The 21,018-nt window shown below is 38.6% G+C and overlaps 2 protein-coding genes across 7 annotated transcripts in view; both read left to right on the forward strand.

Moving 5' to 3' along the window:
• Window positions 1–1,245: 1,245 nt before the first annotated feature.
• CDK15 (cyclin dependent kinase 15) overlaps window positions 1,246–21,018 on the forward strand; it is a 93,208-nt gene continuing 73,435 nt past the window's right edge. For 3 of the 6 annotated variants that reach the window (XR_005241468.2, XR_005241469.2, XM_073019937.1), the window contains exons 1-6: window positions 1,246–1,469; window positions 2,181–2,330; window positions 2,541–2,638; window positions 7,892–7,971; window positions 18,155–18,249; window positions 19,014–19,076. Coding sequence is in view for 3 of the 6 variants with exons in the window: in XM_073019937.1 (XP_072876038.1) it covers window positions 1,347–1,469; window positions 2,181–2,330; window positions 2,541–2,638; window positions 7,892–7,971; window positions 18,155–18,249; window positions 19,014–19,076 (609 nt within the window). In the remaining 3 variants the exon portion in view is untranslated. The remainder of the gene's footprint in view (window positions 1,470–2,180; window positions 2,331–2,540; window positions 2,639–7,891; window positions 7,972–18,154; window positions 18,250–19,013; window positions 19,077–21,018) is intronic. The other 3 variants (XR_012094267.1, XM_007965866.3, XM_007965867.3) reach the window with 3 other exon arrangements.
• LOC103218272 (ubiquitin-conjugating enzyme E2 variant 1) lies at window positions 19,181–20,610 on the forward strand. The gene is made up of 2 exons (XM_007967039.3): window positions 19,181–19,208; window positions 19,859–20,610. The coding sequence occupies exons 1-2, from the start codon at window positions 19,181–19,183 to the stop codon at window positions 20,188–20,190; spliced, it is 360 nt and encodes a 119-aa protein (XP_007965230.1). The 3' UTR covers window positions 20,191–20,610.

Here is a 21,018-nt window from a genome sequence, read left to right on the forward strand (position 1 = left end):
CCTGTAGTCCCAGCTACTCAGGAGGCTGAGGCAGGAGAATGGCGTGAACCCAGGAGGTGGAGGTTGCAGTGAGCTGAGATCACGCCACTGCACTCCAGCCTGGGTGACAGAGCGAGACTCTATCTCAAAAAAAAAAAAAAAAAAAAGATAAAACAAGTTTAATGGTCTTTGAGCCAAGTATTGCTCCTTTTCTTCTTCTTTTTTTTTTTTTTTTTTCCCACAAAATATCTCTAGATTGAATCTTGGAATTGACTTAAGTCTCTTGTGGCAATTTTGAAATGAAAAAATACATGCTCATAATTAAATTACCTGAACATTTTTAAAAACCATCATGAGGTTCAAATATCAAATATTCGTAAATATTGTTGTGATGATAGACATGACTCTTATTTTTTCCCTTAATAATGATTGAATGTTTATATATCTTCCATTCTGTCTCACTCTATGATTAGTACATTATAGTGGCAATAATCTTAGGAATCTAACAGAGAAAAATGTTGCATTTGAAGACTACAGACTGCAAACCAATTTGAGCCAGGTTCCTTGACATGTCGTGCTATTATTATAGTACTTTACATATAGTAAACATTAATTACATATATGTGTAAGGAAGCAAGAAAAGAAGAAAGTATTTCATTCAAACTCCTCTCTCTCCATCACCATTGGCTAATATCATCATTTGTATAGTTAAGAACAACACAGGCACTCACCACATAGTTTTTGAATAAATGAATGAATGGCAGCCCTTCTAAGACTATTGGATACACTGTTGTTTGAAGGCAAAGAGATAGAGTAGATATCTTCAACTTTTTTCCTGTCTTATGATTCTGTGGTTTCTATGACTACTAAAAGTTAGCTAGGTATAAAATTTGTTTTAAAGTCTGAAAACCAAAATGCTTTCAGATAAAAGGCAGGGAGAAAAATAGTCTTCAACATGTCCACTCTAGCACCAGGAAAACCTAATATCAATATCACTATCAATGATATCATATAAATATCATTACATCGATAAGCAATGTCAATCCCTAAAAACTATGTATACCAATAGCACTAACTTGTGGCCAGAACAAGAACCTTAACTGTGCCAAATTTTATTCTATTCAATAGCAGCTGCCTCGTTTTCAGTTGTGCACATCTGAATGCAAGCAATCCCTGTCTGATGTGGAGTTTCTTGCACTGATAAGGAAAAACTGCTGAAGTTGTGAGGCTGCTCCAGGCAGAGTCATCATGTGAGTCATATGAAAGCTCCACACTGCTGACCTCTGGCAAAAAGGGAGAGAACAAGGATAGGAGAGGCAGTGGGGGAAAGGTTCAAGTGCGGGTTTTCTCCTTGAACCTAGAAGATTATGGGTCAAGAGCTGTGTGCAAAGACTGTACAGCCTGGATGCAGCTGCTACCGTTGTTCAGAGGGAGGCGAGGCACACAGCTGTCGGAGGAGTCAGCCTGAGACCATGGAGGCTGCGTTCAAGGTATTTGTATCCCAGGAGGAGAGCGTCTTTCTCTATTGATAAACCAAGGAGTTCAGACACTCCCTTTTTGTAGCAGGGTCTGATTCTTCTGCGGTAGGTCTAAACCAATAAAATGAAAATTCTATTAAAGTCACAGAAAATTTATGGCTGTAGTTATCAAATTTGGAGAATTTCTTGTAAACCAAAAGGGAAAAATAATCCTTGGCTTTGGGTTGCACGAAACTCACTTGGCTTGAAGTAGTTCTCTCGAAATCTCTAAGGTCCTAAATTACAGAGCTGAGATTTAAAAGGCAGGCTGCAGTATTAGTTGATATGCTATGGATTCGAAACTTTAGTAATTAGTTCATGATTATTAGCAAAGCAGTAGTAGATTATTCCCCCACAGCAATAAATTAAGTAGACAGGAAAAAAAAAAAAAAAAAAAAAGCCAGAGTTACACAGAAAAAAGTTGGAAAACATCCATCAAAGAGATTTAGGTTAACCTAAATGTTAAAGACATATTTTTAGGTGAAGAAAGAATGTAGTATTTCAGGAGTTGATACCATTATGGTCTTTTTCAGGAATCTTTCAAGAAAAGTGCCTTTTGGGGGTACAGGAAGCTTAGAAAACATGTGAAGAGTGAAAATGAGGCAAATAAAGAAAAATTGTTTCACCAGGCACTGAATCTTTACTTTGCATAAATTTTATTTCTGCTCTTTCTTTTTTCTCTAGCTAACAGACCTAAAAGAAGCATCATGTTCCATGACTTCATTTCACCCCAGGGGACGTCAGGATGTCCGTGCCCAGAAGTTCAAGAGTAAAAGGCCACGGAGTAACAGTGATTCTTTTCAGGAAGAGGATCTGAGGCAGAGTTTTCAGTGGGTGAGTGAGCAGCTGATGTTGATCAAGAAGAATTTAATGTGTGCTTGTCTAGGGAGGCCGGCCCTTATGTCCAGGGCAATTACTGAGCGAGCCTTCCCAAGTCTGCTCTGGAAATGCTGTCTAATTTCCCTGGAGAAAAAAGTCAACACTAAAAAAAAGTGCTCTTTCTCTCTTCCCTTTCACCCACTCCTTTTCCCCATTCCCCTAAAGCAGAGGAAGAGCCTCCCTTTTGGAGCAGCCTCATCTTACTTGAACTTGGAGAAGCTGGGTGAAGGCTCTTATGCTACAGTTTACAAGGGGATTAGCAGGTGAGTGACACATAGCTGGGATACACTTTAGAGATGAGGGTCCTGCCCCCTTAATTTCACATTATAAAGCCAGGTGAGACATCATAGAGGTTCATAGCACTCAGGACCTGGGCAAGACACCATGGCCGACAGGGAGAGAGACATGATGACTTAAACAGCCTTGAAAGAAAAACAAACCTGCCCTGCCCTAATTAAAATCAGCCCACTTAAATGTTTATCAGCCTTTCCCTTCTTGCATTCAATTCAGAGAATTCAAAGAAAATAGACATTCTCTACTACTGACCCAAAGAACAATTACCACTCTTCAGGCCGGTGGGAGGCACAGTTGGTAAAGCGTCTCTAACAGGTTTTTTATATCCCTCCCTAAATCACAATGACAGAGGTTTGTAATGGCAACCTGGAGTTTGCTGCTTCATTCCTCCACCTGGCCTTTATAGAAGAAATTGGAGTTGGTTTCTGCAAATTATGGTACATGCAAAAGATGATGAATCCTAGATTTTTTATACTTGCAAAATATACAAAATGTCTGGAGAATAAAAATACTGCTTATCCAAAAGCTAAGTACTAGTTTTGGTAAACAACAAACTTTGTTAAATATATATAAAAGATCCATGAATTCCCTTGTCTTTTAGTCAAGGTGGGAAAGTTGGAAGGTCATTTTTTTCTTTATGTTACTCCAATAGATAAAAATAATGGCTCAATAGTGGTTAAATATTAATTTTAAAAATATAGCTGATCCAAGTGCAGTGGTATTTACTACTTGATCACAACCAGCTACAGATTTCTTTGTTCCTTCTCCACTCCCACTGCTTCATTTAACTGGCCAAAAACAAAAAAAAGAAAAAAGAAAAATTTTATATAACTACTACGAGACTAAATATTCATTATTTATCTTAGTATTTATGCTGTTATTATTATTTTTACTTGTTAAAACAAGATTGTAGGGGACATACAATTTTATTTTATTATTTATCTATTTATTTATTTTGAAATGGAATCTCACTCTGTCACTCAGGGAGTGCAGTGGCACGATCTCAGATCACTGCAACCTCTACCTCCTGGGTTCAAGCGATTCTCCTGCCCCTGGCCCTTTATACTTTCTTAATCTGTTTTAGTCATGGTGTATATTAACTTTTTTTAATGCTGAGAACATCTGCAATAAAAAACCACATTTGATTTTATTCTAAGGTTCCTCATATCAGTTTGGCCATGGTAACTGTTTCAAGATGGCTCAGATCTGGGGAACCCTGGAACATACTTGGATACATGGGTACCAAGAACACTTCTGATCTTCCCTTCTGAGTTCTGACTTTGTTCCACACAAACAGACCTTTCTAGCCCAAAGTTTACACAGAATTCACTTATCTTTTTTTCTAATTACTGTATGTTTTCTTTTTCATTTAACTCTTTCATCTATTGGGAATTTATATTGTATATTCACAATCATCCCAGCTCCATTTATTAGATTTTCTTTTCTCTGATGGTTTGAAATGCTGCCATGATTACATATTAGATCTCATGACTACTTGAAATTGTTTCTGTTTTAATCTTTTAAAAAATCATGTTTCCTTAATCTATCTTTTCTTATATTTGTGCTGCCCTTTTTTTTTTTTTTTTTTTTTTGAGACGGAGTCTCGCTTTGTTGCCCAGGCTGGAGTGCAGTGGCGCCGTCTCGGCTCACTGCAAGCTCCACTGCAAGCTCTGCCTCACGGGTTCACGCCATTCTCCTGACTCAGCCTCCCTAGTAGCTGGGACTAGGGACTACAGGTGCCCACCACCACGCCCGGCTAATTTTTTGTAGTTTTTTAGTAGAGGCGGGGTTTTACCGTGTTAGCCAGGATGGTCTCGATCTCCTGACCTCGTGATCCACCCACCTCAGCCTCCCAAAGTGCTGGGATTACAGGCATAAGTCACTGCACCCAGCCTTGATTTTAATTATTGTTGCTTTAGACTATTTTTAGAATATATCAAAACTCTAAATTAGAGAATTATTGACATCTTTGCTCTATTAGATTTTCTAATACAAATATCCTGTAAATATCTAATACAAAACAGTCCCTGGAATGGTCATTTACAAGACCCTATACAATCCCTACCCTCCATTCCCCAGCACACACTCAGCTCCTCTCTGTCCTCATCTCTCCTTCGCCTCTCCTGCTCCAATGCCAGGACTGCTCCTGCCTCAGTCAAGGACTTTTAACTTGCTGCTCCCTCTGCCTGGAGCTGCCTTCCACTGTTCATGCACACAGCTGACTCCTCCCCTCCATCAGATTCCCGGTTCAACTGTTACCTTATTTATAAAACTGTAGTCCCAGCTACTCAGGAGGCTGAGGCAGGAGAACCACTTGAACTTTGCAGGCGATGTTGCAGTGAGCTGAGATCAGCACCACTGCACGCGAACCTGGGCGAGAGTGACACTCTGTCTCAAAAAAAAAAAAAGGTATAAAGCATTTTCTCTTATAAACATACTTGCCAAAAAACTTTTTGCAAGGTTTAGGGGAGAATTTCACGGAACCATGTTCTGAGGAAAATACATCATAAAACTTTTAAACAAAATTTAAAAGACATGATAAGGCAAACAAAAGAAACTGGGGAAAAGTATGTGCAAAATAGTTCAATAAAAAGGTGGGCAAATCAGCAAATCACAAGAAAAACAGAAAAGATCCATAAACGTATGAAAAGTCAGTTCCACATATGGTTAAAGAAATGTAAATTGAAATGTGATAAACCTTTTTACCTTTCAAATAGGCCAAAAAAATGAAGATGAAAGCAAAAAGCAAACCCACATGATAGGGCTATCTCAGAGGGACACATGAGCCAACTGAAAGAACTTCCAAAGGACAAAGCTGCAAAAATTTGAGCAACCAAAAAAAGTGGTATTAAATTATAACCCAAAGTATAAAATAAATATCTATGAGTTCATACTGATATAAACAAATTATTCAATACATTAACAAATGGGAGATAAGAAACAAATCTTTCATGCCAAATAAATACAAATAATTTATGTAGATAATATACCTTCAAAGAGGTACAGCATAACTCTCCACTCCTTAAGTGTGGGTCATTCATAGTGGCATTTCTCTAAAAGTACAGTATGAAAAAGGGAGAGAAAGAGTATAGTAGAGAAACCTGACCAACACTGTCTCAGACAGGTGATTAAGGTCAACATCAAAAGTCATAAATCATGATGATGGTATGCACTCTTTTTTTTTCAGATGGAGTCTTGCTCTGTTTCCTAGACTGGAGTGCAGTGGCGTGATCTCAGCTCACTGCAACCTCCACCTCCCAGGTTCAAGCGATTCTCCTCTCTCAGCCTCCTGAGTAGCTGGGATTACAGGCGCATGCCACCACACCCGGCTAGTTTTTTGTATTTTAGTAGAGACGGGGTTTCACCATGTTGCCCAGGCTGGTCTCAAACTCCTGAGCTCAGGCGATCCACCCACCTCAGCCACCCAAAGTGTTAGGATTACAGGTGTGAGCCACCACGCCTGGCTGATGGTATGCACTCTTAATATGATGTGATAAAAACGGTACTTTACCTCCCCCAAACCCATAACCCAGTCTAATCATAAGAGAAATATCAGAAAAGTTCCAAGAGATGGGCATCCTACCCAATACTTAACTAGTACTCCTCAAAACTCTCGAGGTCATCAGAAACAAAGAAAGTGGACAGCTAAATGTAATCCTGAATGAGATCCTGGACCAAAAACAAAAAAGACATTAGGTAAAAACTAAAGAAATCCTAATAAACTATGGACTTTAGTTAGTAATAATGTGCCAATATTTGTTCATTAATTATAACAAACATATATTAATGTAAGATATTAACAATAGAGGAAACTAGATGGGAGATATGTGGGAACTTTCTGTACTGCATTCTCAATTTTTCTATAAATCTAAGACTGTTCTAAAAAGTGAAGTCCAAAAGCCCCCAAAACAAAACCTGCCCCATGTTGGTGAGGGAGCGGGAGAATGGCCATTCTCATGACCGGTTAGTGTACCATTACTCCGTGGGACAGTTTGGGAACACGAGTGCAAATCAATAAAAACACACGCATTGCGTACCCTTTGAATCAGCAATTCTGCCACTACTTTAAGGAAATAACTGGGGTTTTCTGAAAAGATTTATCAGCAAGTATGATCATCACAGTATTTTTGTAATAGCCCAAAGCTAGAAACAACGAAAAGGCTTTTGAAATTGGCTAAATACAGTATAGTATATTTATATGATTAAATGTTAAATCATTATTACATATTGGATCATACAAGAATGAACTATAAGAGAAAAGTTACATGGAGGAAAAAAGGTTACTAACAATATGATTTTAATCCCACTGTATTAAAAACAATGGATTTATATCTGCATTAAAATCTTCTCTATTCTAGGCACTTAGCTGATAAATGAATAAAATGACGAATGAAGGGACAGTAGGAGGAAATGAAGAGAGAGAGAGATAGTGGTGTGACCTGGGAAGATCAGGTAGCACCTAGAAGCCCACTGCAAGAATTTGGCTTTTATTCTGAGTAATGCATGGAGATATGGTGGTTTTTGAACAGAAAAGTGACTTGTCCTGATGGTCATTTTAAAAGCATGCCTCCAACTACTCTGCTGAGAATAAATAGTAGGAGTGCAAGTGTCTCAGCAGGGAAACTGTCAGAAGACCACTACAAGGCTGGGCATGGTGACTCGTGCCTGTAATCCCAGCTCTTTGGGAGCCTGAGGTGGGCAGATCACCAGAGGTCAGGAGTTTGAGACCAGCCTGGCCAACATGGCAAAACCCCATCTCCGCTAAAAATACAAAAATTAGCCAGGCATGGTGGGGGTCCCCTGTAATCCCAGCTACTTGGAGGCTGAGGCAGGAGAATTGCTTGAACCTGGGAGGTGGAGGTTGCAGTGAGCCGAGATCGTGCCACTGCACTTCAGCCTGGGCAACAGAGCAAGACTCTGTCTCAAAAACAAACAAACAAACAAACAAAAAACAAAACACTACAATAAGTCAGATGAAAAATAATAAGCTCCAAATTTTCTATAATGGACATACATGTATCACTTTAGTAAAGAGGGAAAATGCTTTGGAATATATATGTTATATATGTATTGATATATGCTAAACTTTTTATTTTGAGAAAATTATAGATTTATATGCTACAATATGTTTTGAAGTGAAACTGCTTTTGTTTGATCTTTGGTATAAATTGCTGCTTAGAACCACCTCAATAAGTGTGTGCTTCTCAATCCCTCTTTTCTAGAATAAATGGACAACTAGTGGCTTTAAAAGTCATCAGCATGAATGCAGAAGAAGGAGTCCCATTTACAGCTATCCGAGAAGGTAAGAACAGCAGAAATGGACCCAATAGATCTGTTTTGACTCCTTGATTTGGTAAAAAATTTATTGTATTGATCCATTCAGCATCTAGTTTTGATTCTTCTGGAATACTATAATTACATTTTTATTTTTCATACACGTTTTTCAAGAGCATTTACACTGCTATTTTATTAGTTAAGTTTGAGGAAATTGAGATTTAAAACTATTATATCACTTGACCGAAACTATGAATTCACTGAGCAATTACTAATACTTTCCATGTGTTTGGCCTCATGCTAGGTACTAAGGCTATACCTATATAACCTCAGAAAATTCCTATAAAAGAGAAAATATATAATCACACAAATTCTTACTGGGAAATTTGCCTGAACATAACATGTTGTTAGCTAGCACCTGGAGATTTTCCAGAAGGTATGCATTTTCAGTGTTCTGCCTGCATTGTCTGTGCCCTGGGCAGTATAGCAAATCGGTGAGGAACCTGCTGTCAAATGGACTTGGGTTTGAAGCATAGGTCCACCAATCACTAGTGGTATGATGTTGGGTAGATTACTTTAACTATTTATGACTCAGTTTATTGCAGAAAGAGGATAATAATAGTACCTATTTCATGGAGTTGTTATGAGGATTCAACAAGAATATGTATATAAAGCACTTATCACAGAGTCCATTTTTCAGAGTTTAACAAATGTTGACCATTATTATTCCATTCTTCTTTTCCTGGGTAATGTCTTATTTACCATCAAGATAACTAATACTTTATAATATAAACATCAAGAAACCAACATAGTGAAATGAATCGTTAAAAATATAATTTATCAACCTTTATTGCATGAACCATTTGAAATAAGATGATGATAGGATTGCTATACATTTCAGCAAAATCCCAGAGAAATGGCACTTCCCTGGCCTTATTTTCTCCCACTTTTAACTACTTATTTTCTGTTCTTTACTAAGCACATGCTATATGCAGATTATGCTGCTGGATGCTGTGAAGGATAAGAAGAGAAACCCATACCTTTGTTCTGTCATTTGTAGTCTTAACAGAGCACATGATTCAAGTCACAAGTGTATAAAAGACATAAACTAAGATTTTAGAGAACAAGTTAGTCTCAGTGTGACTGATGGAGTAAGTAGATTTTGAACTGAGCTTGTAAGGATGGGTTATGCAAACAGGCATGGAAAAAGCAATTTGGAAAATGAGTTTATAACTGAATTTGATATCCTTTTCAAAAGTCTTTCAGAGCCCCTGGGAAATACATCATTTTGAATTTAATTGGAAGGCCAAATGCGCTATTGGTTTAGCCAGAGATTCATCCTGGTAGGATCAGGTGCATTCTGGGAGAAGGCATGGTTTTAAATGTTTAATGTAATGGAAACTGCATTAACTAATGTACTTATTAATGGTCTCCATGAAAGGATGATCAGATTTGGAAAGAGATGTATGGGTAGGTTAAAGAGTATTTGTGAACATAATAGAAATTCCCAGGTCACCTGCATAAGAGGAAGGTCTCCTTTGTGAGCTTGAGTTTGTCAATTGCTTAAGATTGGTTTTGCTTAGATATTGCCCACAGCCAAGTTTTTCAGGTTGACATTTAACTGTAACAGTGAAACCTTTTGCCAGGTTTGCTAACAGATGGTTCTCAGCATGGTTCAGAAAAGCTGGATCCGTTTTGTTCTGTATGCTAAATGTTTCTTTCATTGCATATTTACAGAGGAATTGCCTCTCCATCACAGGTGTTTACAATTACATTTAGTAGTCAACTGTGGACTTTCTTGGTTTGTTTTATGGACTTACCTTACCCAATGCTTTGCTTGTGTAATATTAAAAACCACAAGAGGATTTCTGACACATTGGAGGTTGTTAGGAATCCAATTTCCAACAATGAATGTTTCTTTTTACACCACTATAAAAGCTTGGAGCCCTTGTTAAAAGAGCCCTCTCCCCTCAAGAAGATATGAGGCTTCATTTGGAAACTTTGGCACTGTCCCATTTTTCCTGTAAGAACTTTAAGGATGTGAGACCAGGGAGACAGGAGGTTAAATGAGAAGGGCTGGAAGGCAAAATAAGAACAGCTGGAGTTCATTAGCTAAAATCCAGGGTCACTAGCTAAAAAGGCAACCGAAAGGCACGTGCAGGAAAACTGAACAAGTAATGCAGCCTTCTTTAAACAGCCTTGAAGCAGGAATTGCTTTTCCTGAACAATTTGGCTGCCCTGATGCTATAGCAGCCAAAGATTTATTAAGTATGATTTTACTACATATACGATCTCTTTCTATACAGGTAGAATACATGTGGCAATTTACTAGTCTGGTCATTTGGAGTACTATTTTCATTTGACCTTAACATGTGATATTATGAAACTAGCAAAAGTATGAACAGCACTAAGGGAAATATATATATATATATATATATTTTTTAGATGAAGTTTTGCTCTTGTTGCCCAGGCTGGAGTGCAGTGGCACGATCTCGGCTCACTGCAACCTCTGCCTTCGGGATTCAAGCAATTCTCCTGCCTCAGCCTCCCGAGTAGCTGGGATCACAGGCATGTACCACCACACCCGGCTAATTTTGTATTTTTAGTAGAAACGGGGTTTCACCATGTTGACCAGGCTGGTCTTGAACTCCTGACCTCAGGTGATCCACCTGTCTCAGCCTCCCAAGGGAAATATATCTTAATACATGTGTCAGGTGCTTTTCATACTTATTTCAATCCTCTTAATAACCCTTAGAGGTAGATATTATTAATATTATTCCACTATATGGCAGTGATTCAAACCAAATCTCTCTGATTCGAAAATTTGTATGCTTTCTATATACCCGCTCTAGAAATATTCATTTAGCACCTACTATGACCAGGCACTCTGCTGAACTGCTAGATACGCAGCAATACACAAAATAGATGTGTTCCCTACCACTCTCATTCCTTTGCTAATTAAGAAAAGCAGAGGCCTTCATAGTACCTTAGAAATCTCTCATAATTGACTCTAGAATTGTATTTTAAGTGTTTACTTTTACAACTAGGAGAAAATACTTTCATTTGAATAGGTTAATGTGTTATGTTTTTACATAGTATAACATTTCTTAGTTTTATGAACTTTATAGCAATATCTTAATAATGTGCATTGTTTTAAATATTTTTGTTCAAGTGGTCAACTTTTGGTTTAAACTAAGGACTTTCAGCCTGCTAATAGCATTTTTCTTAGGAAGGAGTCGTATAACTAATCTTTTTTGAGGACCAGGCACACGACATAATCTCCCTTTCCCCCTACATAATATATTTTTTAAAAACCTTTATACTAATCCTAGGAAGTAAAATGTGCTATTTTTGTTTTAGAGAAAAGAAATTCCAGCCTCAGAGAGATTAGGTAACTTGTCTGAGGTCACAGAGATAGTAATCAGAGTTGTTAGAATCCGTATCTATTCTATTTAAAATCCTTTCTACTTTATTATGATGAATTTGGAAATGCTTAACTAAAGTATTTGTTTAGCAACAGTAAATATAAAAATAGAAATCTGTTTTTCATGATACATTTTGTATAAACATTAAGGAAAATGCAGAAGAAGTATTTTTTTAATCTTTCATTTTAGATTCAAGGGGTACATGTCCAGGTTTATTGCATGAATATATTGCATGATGCTGAGGTATCCTGTCACCCAAATAGTGAATATAGTACCTGATAGGTAATTTTTCAACCTGTGTCCCCCTCCCTTCCTCTCCCCTTTTGGAGTCCCTGGTGCAGTGTCTATTATTCTCATCTTATGTCTGGGTGTACCCAATACCCCCACTTATTAGCTTCCACTTCTAAGTGAGAACATGTGGAATTTGGTTTTCTGTTCTTGCGTTAATTCACTTAGGATAATGGCCTCCATCTGCATCCATGTTGCTGCTAAGGACACGATTTTGTTCTTTTTGTGTGTGTGTGACTGCATAGTATTTTATGATGCCAGTGTACTGATTTTCTTTATAATCCACCATTGCTGGGCACCTAGGTTGAGTCCATGTCTTTGCTATTGTGAAGAGTGCTGTGGCGAACATACAAGTCTAGGTGTCTTTTTGACAGAACAATTTATTTTCCTTTGGGTATATACCCAGGAATGGAATTGCTGGGTCAAATGGCAATTCTGTTTTTGGTTTTTTTGAGGCAGGAGGTGGGACTCGACTCCAGAGGTGGGGCTTGAACACTGAACCAAATTTAGGACTAGCCAAAACAGAGCCTGGGTGAAGACAGCTTTCCAGAAGACACACCCACCAGTGTGCCATGTCAGTTTACCATTGCCATTGCAACACCTGAAAGTTACCACCGTTTCCCATGGCAACAACCTGACAACCTGGAATTACCACTCTTTTCCTAAAACTTTCTGCATAAACTGCCCCTTAATTTGCATATAATTAAAAGTGGGTATAAATGTAACGGTAGAGCTGCCTCTGAGCTGCTACTCTGGGCACACTGCCTATACAGTAGCCTTGCTCTGCAAGGAGCAGTACACCCGCTGCTGCTGAATACTGCTGCTTCAATAAAAGCTGCTGTCTAACACCACAGGCTCACCCTTGAATTCTTTCCTGGGTGAAGCTAAGAACCCTCCCAGGCTAAGCCCCAGTTTTGGGGCTCGCCTGCCCTGCCTCACTTTGAGAAATTTCTAAACTGTTTTCCACAGTAGCTGAACTAATTAACATTCCCACCCACAGTGTGTAAGCATTCCCTTTTCTTCTTAAGTTTACCAACATCCATTAATTTTTTTACTTTTAAATAATAGCCTTTTTGACTGGTGTGAAATGGTATCTCACTGAGGTTTTGATTTGCATTTCTCCGATGATTCGTAATGTCGAGCAATTTTTTCATATGTTTGTTGGCCACTTGTGTGTCCAGAAGAAATATTTTAAATAAAATAACATATCATGTTGTATATTCATCAATTCTGATTCTATCATTGATTCTACAGTGCCGGTAATTGCAGTGTTTAAATTAGAAACAGCTCAGCTAAGAATCTTTTAAGATCATTCTCTAGTAGAAAAACATTATGAAGTAATGATTCCCAATCCATATATGAGAAAACTGAGCCAAAAATAGGCTAAGGGTCCTCTCTAAGGTCATACAATGAGGCAGGGGAGAAGGCTGATTAGAACCTCTGAACTGCCAATGACCACAAATAGTCTAGGGTATGCCTGGTTGACAGAAAGTCTGCCATTGAACACAATCAAATCACATCACAAATATAGCAAATCCACTGTGCCTAGTTACATCTTTATAAAACAAAACAATGCCAGGATAATGGTATGTGATCAGCATTAAAATTCCAAAGATACCAAGACAACTACTTATCTGATACTTGTCTTACTATTTCTCTAACATTTATCTAAAATTATTTCAATTATTTCTTTTCTTGGAATGCATAACTTGACTCATTGACTTGATTTGTGATTCTCAGTTCAGAGGAAATGTAACAACAGGGACTAGAAACACTTTTTAATTCAATGTCCAATGAGGGTTGGGGAGGACTCCATCCTTGACTCATTATATGATTCCTCATAAACTCATTACAATTGGCCTGGCTTTCATTAATTCATGAGCACTTATTGAGCACCACATGCCAGGCCTGTGCTAGTGCTGGAGATGCAAAGACAAGGGCAAGTTCAATCCATGCCCTCAATGAGTTTACAGCCTAAAGACGACTTTGACTACCAGGCCTTCATTACGTAGAGCCACATCCTAGGACTTGGAGAATCAGCTTTCTTCTGGAGACTTAAAGATATCCCTATTTACTTTTGTGTCATTTCTTTCAAGAAAAACAAAAATAAGTATACATAGGATACATGAATAATAAAAAACACTGTTTTATGAGACTCAGAATGCTAATTTTAGGATCTTTGCCCTTCTTACTTGATTTTTGTGTCCCTCAACTGTTTAGTCTGCAGGACAGATATCACATCCTGCTGTGCAGTTTATAAAATGTCCTTAAAATTAGAAGAAAGAAAGACCTTTTCTTCCTGGGTTTAAGACCCACACATCTGAGGCTGTAGGCATTTCAGATCCCTCTGGTGGATGGACCAAAATGATAAACAATACTGTGAGATAAATGCTTTAAACATCATCTGCTCTTTCATCTGAATTCCCTATTCATTATTCAGCAAAATTCAGTTTTCATATAACGATTTCAGTAGTTCTAGGGCACTAGAAAAGCAGTAATAGGCATGGCCATAAAGCATACAATATTTATAATCTAATGAGGGAGACAACTAAAAGAAAGGGGGAATAAAAGCATCTTCAACAGAAACACCCTTTACCAACCAACTAGAGGTATAGAAAGGATATTAGGTAATTAGTGACCACTAATTTAAAGATAAATATTTATTGAGTGCCAGACATTGTTTTAGGCACTGGGTATATAGCAATAAACAAAAAAACAAAAGTGCCCGCTCTCAATGGAGTTTATATTCTCAATTGTGGAGACAGACAATAAGCAAATATTTATATATAATATGTCAGATGGTGGTGACAGGCACTATGGAAAAGAATAAAGCAGGGCCCAGAGAGAGAGAGGGTAGGATGGGGTAGAGGTGGGATGGTGTGGAGGGATGCTGAGGTGGGATGGAGTAGATGGCTGCTTTTTCATGTAGAATGGTCAAGGAAGTCTGTACCTGTGTGTATCATTTGAGGGGAGGCTCTGAAGAAAGTGAGGAAGGATGAAGGCAGAGAGGTGAGAAGAGAGGGTTACAGGAAAAGACAACGAGAAGTGTAAGACCCCGGGGTGGAAATGTGTTTGCAAGTGTGTCTAAGGAACAGCTAGGAGGCCAATGAGGCTAAAGCCAAGTGAGCAAAGATGGGAGTGTGAGGAGATGACAGGTCACGATGCGCACAGCCAACACGGTGGGCAGGAAATCACAAGTCCTTTGAATTTACTCTGCATGAGTTGAGAGGCCACTGGAGGGTTTGGAACCAGGAGGCACGTGCCCTAACTCATTTGAGAAGGATAGCAGTGTCTGGCTGTCCTGTGAATAAGTGGCCGTAGGAAGGAAGAGGGGAAGCAGGCAGTTGGGAGGCATTTGCAATAATTCAACCAACATACGATAGTGGCTTGGTCCAGGGTGCTGGCAGAAAGTATGGCAAGAAGGGAGGGGTTCTGGACAATCTGGAAGGTAATGCCAATAGATCTGTATGTGATAAAAAGTTGGATGAATGGTTAAAAAGATTTCTGCAAAGAAACTGTGGGTTGTGGGTAAAACTAGTAATTCCAATGTAAGTGAACAACAGAGAAATACAAAACAGACACATTTCCTACTTCTACAAAAACTGGAATTATCAAGAAAACGACATGAAGTTTATATCCAGTATTGTTAGCAGGAAGCCTCATCCCAAGTAGGTATTGTTCCTTGACCATTTTAGCAAATGAGAGCATGAGGCCATCATAATGAACAAAACATGCCATCATGATTTATAAAGAAGCATCTGGAGTTTTAGTAATATAGTTAGGTGAGACTAAAATTATATTAAACATAAAATTAAAATATCTTAACAATATTCTTAGCAATTTCAGTTTTACCATATCCTTTTGAAATCTAATTTTGCTATATGCTTCGCAACATAGGGGTGGGGGAAAGAGAGAAATGTATGAGATAATTTATAAGCATTCTCAACTGATGGTCAGAAAATATGGAAGGTGTTTAAGACTCTAGCAGAAACATACCATAAACAAGATTTTAAGACTGAGAGTAGAGGTTTAGTGGGGTTCAAGGTGAAAGGCAGGGGCAAGAAGCTGGCAAGAAGAGGGAAGGGATACCAATTCTAATTTGCCTCTGTAATGCTTTACATTTACCAAGGTTCCACAAATGGTATCTGATTCCATCCTCATAGCAACCCTATGAAGTAAGTCAGAAAAGATGATGTCTCTTTTCCTAAGGAATGAATTGAGACTTGGGTTGAGATACTCTCCAGAGCTTACTCAGATAGGAAGTGACAGGGCCAGGATTCATATTAGGGCTTCTGGCTCCACAGACAGTTCTCCTTAAGACACTCAATAAATATGTTTGACAAATTAAGTGCTTACTCTTGGCTGAGTGTGGTACTAGGTGGTGTGGCAGCATCTCAAAAAGGGGGAAAGTCACTCCCTCAATTCCCATGTGGCCTTTAGTCTGAGACTAGGGAGATTAAACAGATGCCTGAGAAGCTGTTTATTACATTTACAAAGCAACACATTTGTAAAAGTGAAATAATAAATTTAGCCCATAAGGACTCTGGGGGCAAAAAGTAAAAATTAGAGCATTAGTCATTACAGCAAATAGGGTTAACAGGTGTGATGGAGCTCCTTCGGTGTAAGTCAGCTTAAACTGACAAGTAAAGAGAGAAATTCACTGGCTCACAGATCTGATAACTACAGGCTGGTAGGGCATAAGAAATACCACCAGGAAGCCATGTCTCTCATTACCCAACACTGGTTTGCCGTGCCTTCATTTTATTCCCAGGCATGCTGTCACCAGGTGTTGGTAATCTGACCCCAGCAACTCCTAGCTAAATCCTACAAGTTTAGCTCTCACAATAGAAAAGAAAGCACTTCTTTTCTAATGGCACCAGCAAAACAGGGCTCTGCCAAACTTGGGTTTTGTGCCTGTCTCAGAACCAATCACTGGGCATAGGGGAGTGCTGTGCTCTGATTGGTCAGCTCTGGGTCACATGCCCACTCTTGGGTAGAGGCAGGGTCAGCCCTGCCGGATGAGCATGGTCTGAGGAAGAAGATGGTTGTTTCCCCAGGGGAAAATAGAAGTGCCCCTACTAGAAGGGAGAATGGCTGTCAGGAGGGCAAAATGACAGATTCACTAAAATAGGTTGATGACTGAAGAAAATAATTTTGTTCCTAAATTTAAGGGAGTATTTCAGTTGTTTGTTTCTAATCTTATGGAATTCTACACTGGGAGGGAGTTGGTGCAGGAGATTCATGATATGCAGGCATAGGCTACAGCATGCTGCTTTGAGTTTTTATCCTTTACTTTTCCTTTCCTTTAAGCTTTGACACGATTTATTCATGCAGGGATGCCCTGAAGTGAGCCTCATCATCTTTTTTTTTTTGAGATGGAGTCTTGCTCTGTCACCCAGGCTGGAGTGCAGTGGTGCAGTCTTAGCTCAATGCAACCTCCGCCTCCCAGGTTCAAGCATTCTTTTGCCTTAGCTTCCTGAGTGGCTGGGATTACAGGTGTGCACCACCACGCCCCACCACACCTGGCTAGTTTTTGTATTTTTAGTAGAGACGGGGTTTCACCATGTTGGCCAGGCTGGTCTCAAACTCCTGATCTCAGGTGATCCACCCATCTCGGCCTCCCTGAGTGCTGGGATCACAGGTGTGAGCCACCATGCCCAGGCCTCATGGTCTCTTTATTGTACCTTTTCTAGTCTCTGCTTTCCTGAAGCCAGAGGTCTTCCTATCTCCGGAAGCTCAAAGACAGACTTTCAAACCCCTCCCAACCACTTGGCCTTTTGTGATGACTTCTTCCCTTCAAGGCTGCCTTTAGTAACCTATTATTGAAGAGGCAAGAGAAAGCCCTCAGCCTTCTCCACTTTCACCTCCCTGGGCTCCCCAAGTTTGGCTGACTCCTCTTTTCAAGTTCACATTTTCTCCTTTCCACAGAGGTTTGCAACATTACCTTTAAGAAATCCTCTCCAGTCTCTATCATGTTTCAACAGTTCTTTACCCCATGCTCTTATCCCTGTCTCCCACCAATCATATCCACCGGCCTTATTGACCGCTTGTGAGAGTTAGAATTTTGGAGACTGGTCATGTGTCACAAAATCCTGCTTTAGAAGGCAGAACACTCCATTTCCTACTCGTCCAAAGCACTTTATCTCTCAGGCCTCTCCTCCTGTAGCTCTGAAGCTAGGTTGATGAGATTCCCAAAGGGGAGCATTTAGTGATCTGAGTGCTTTGATGAAATTGATTAGGTAAATGGAAACATATTTTTTGCAACTACTGTAGCCTGTAGGAACAATAAGTTGTGTAAATGCAATGTTTTGCCATTTTTGAAATAATGAAGGTTCTTTGTAATTTTAAATATTCTTTTGCAACAAGAGATTGTTTTCCAGCAGTCAAATAGCCAGAATGTTTGATGTGAAATGTTTAAAAAATATATACTGCCTGATATCTTTAGAGCAGCACTTTCATTATCAATGATGGGTTTAACATTTTGTTTAATTTTTCTAGCTTCTCTCCTGAAGGGTTTGAAACATGCCAATATTGTGCTTCTGCATGACATAATCCACACCAAAGAGACACTGACATTCGTTTTTGAATACATGGTGAGTTGTTCCAGCATTTTACAACACATGAGAAAAATAGCCTGGTACTTGTATAATGAATCTGTTAATATTTTATGGCATGATAAAACTTTTATTACACAACGTGGAAAGTATCATGGAAATATTCATTATTGTGATTAGTAGAACCTTATTGTTCCCACATCCATCTTTGGTCCTGCTTCCTTACCCATGACTTTTGCTGTCCTTTTTCCCCTCATCAGCAATAATAAATGAGGATCTTGAGTTTACCTCCTAAATAAAGCTTTTGCACTTATTTTTAATCTAGTTTTAATCACTGTCTGAGCAGAATCCAACATTTTTTTCATTGACAATAAAGGTAAAAATCACAAGATATTTAAAAATTGTATGCAAGCTTGCTAAAGAATAACTCATGTTATATTTTTGGAAGAAAAAATATTTAAATAAGCAGAAAGAACTTGTAAGGTATGTGTACTTGACTTGCCTCCAAGGACACTTGGAGAGTGAAAAATTCCTGCGTCGTTGTGTTCAGTGCCAGTCATTTCAAATGAGCATCTCTGTGCTGAGAAACAGGCTTTGTTCTAAGAGCTACCAGTTAGAAAGACACACTGTGTTTGACCTTAACAGTGGGTTCTCAGAAAACCTGGTTATATTCCTTTTGCACCTTTTTCTTAAAATTCTGTACTTCGTAATACCTTCTGACAGTCAAGTCAATGTTCTGCTTTAGGAAACTATCCAAGCACCACTGAATTCACTCTCTTCTCTTTCTCTGCTGTTTCATTTAGCACACAGACCTGGCCCAGTATATGTCTCAGCATCCAGGAGGGCTTCATCCTCACAATGTCAGAGTGAGTACGTTAAGGGTCAGGACCCTCTCCTGGCTTGCCCACAGAAGGAGAGTTCTGAAACAGACTGCCTCACAAAGCAAAGTCCTATGATACTAAATAAGAGGATGGACATCACTGATATTCCAGAGAAAAGTTTTGTTTTTGTTCTTTTTTAAAAAAAAAAAGGAAAGAAAGGAAGAAAAAAGAAAAAGAGTTGCTGAGTTGCCCCTTAAGATATGGAGCAATGTTTTCTGAGCAACCTAATGCTGTCAGTCATGGCCACATGCAAATGTGTCTTTAGATGAATAAATGAGTGAAGGAGAATTATACTAAAAAGAAAAAACTAAAGCTAGGCCATCGTAAAATAAATACCTTCTTCCTATCAGATTACTGTGGTCTATGATGAAGTCTGCAATACTTGTTCTAGCAGATCCTATTATATATGTGGCCCTAACTCCTATTTTTCCAGTCATTAGAATAGAAATAATAATAAACTTTTAACTAGCTATAATTCTACATCTGTTATAAATTTTAGAAACCATTTATATTTCATACTTTTCATTCCCTAAGGTTTTATTGGCATTAATTAATTGATTGGCTCTTAAAATAACCATATGAAATTTGTATATGATATATTTATTCATTTAACTAATATTTATTTATGTATTCATTTATTCATTCATTTAAGAAATATTTATTGAGTACTTAGTGCTGTAATAAGTTCTGGGGTTTCAATAATGAATAAGTTGTGTTTCTTATTTTCAATGAGCTTAAAGTCCAGTAAGATATATGAACTTAAATAGGCAGTGAGGGCCACCCTTCAAGCGACAGCAATGCAAGATGGCAGCCACCATGGGCTCAGGCAATTTATGAAAACAGAATATATAGCCTTAAAATAGAATGTGGACCTAAATACCCAGAAGCACTCCCCTTTGTAAGATTTGTAACAAAAATTAATATGAATGGAGTTAATAGTTCTAATGGAATGGTGAACCCAAGAGCTATATCAGTGCTAGCAAAATGTCAGAATTCATATATCATCAAAGTTATCCTTCAAGAGCTTCAGCGCCTAATGATGTCTAAAGAAAATGTGAAACTCCCTCAGTTACCTGAAGGACAGTTTTATAGCAATTGATCAAAAAGAAAAATCACAGGCCCTTTCCTTTCCCCAACATTTGGTGTAAGCAGTCTTCATTTTCCACAGTAGTAAATTTTCTAAATACATCTCGTAGACCTCAAAGTACTGGAAAGGAAGCTCCTATTCAAAGGAAGTTTATCTTAAGATACTGTAAATGATACTAATTTTTGTATGTTTGAAATATATAAGTTGTTAGCCTGGCGCGGTGGCTCACGCCTGTAATCCCAGTACTTTGGGAGGCCAGGGTGGGCAGATCATGAGGTCAGGAGTTTGAGACCAGCCTAGCCAACATGGTGAAACCCTGTCTCTACTAGAGATACAAAAAATTAGTCAGGTGTGGTGGCACATGTCTGTAACCCCAGGTACTCAAGAAGGTGAGGCAGGAGAATTGCTTGAGCCCAGGAGGTGGAGGTGCAGTGAGCAAAGATGGCACCACTGCACTCCAGCCTGGGTGACAGGGCAAGACTCCATCTCAAAAAAAAAAAAAAAAAAAAAAAATGTAAGTTGTGCTATAATTAATAAATAGGTGGTGAGAATCAAAGTGCTAAAGCCTATGGCCGTAGTAACTAGGAATACTGTGGGAACACATAATAAGGGAACCTAACCCAGTCTTGGAAGTAAGGTTTTGGAAAGGAATGTTTGAGAACAAAGGGTTGAGGAGAGTGAAAAAAAAAAAAAAAAAAAAAAATTAAAATACCAGTGAGCTGTGTGGAGAATGGGATAGGGAGCTAACTAGAGAAACCAAATAGGAATGTTTCGTGGTGTGTTTAGGACCCTGGTAAGGGTGAAGACCATTACATTATCTGCACAATCGTGGGATTTTTT

The sequence above is a fragment of the Chlorocebus sabaeus genome, chromosome 10, assembly GCF_047675955.1.
Source record: "Chlorocebus sabaeus isolate Y175 chromosome 10, mChlSab1.0.hap1, whole genome shotgun sequence".
NCBI lineage: Eukaryota > Metazoa > Chordata > Mammalia > Primates > Cercopithecidae > Chlorocebus > Chlorocebus sabaeus.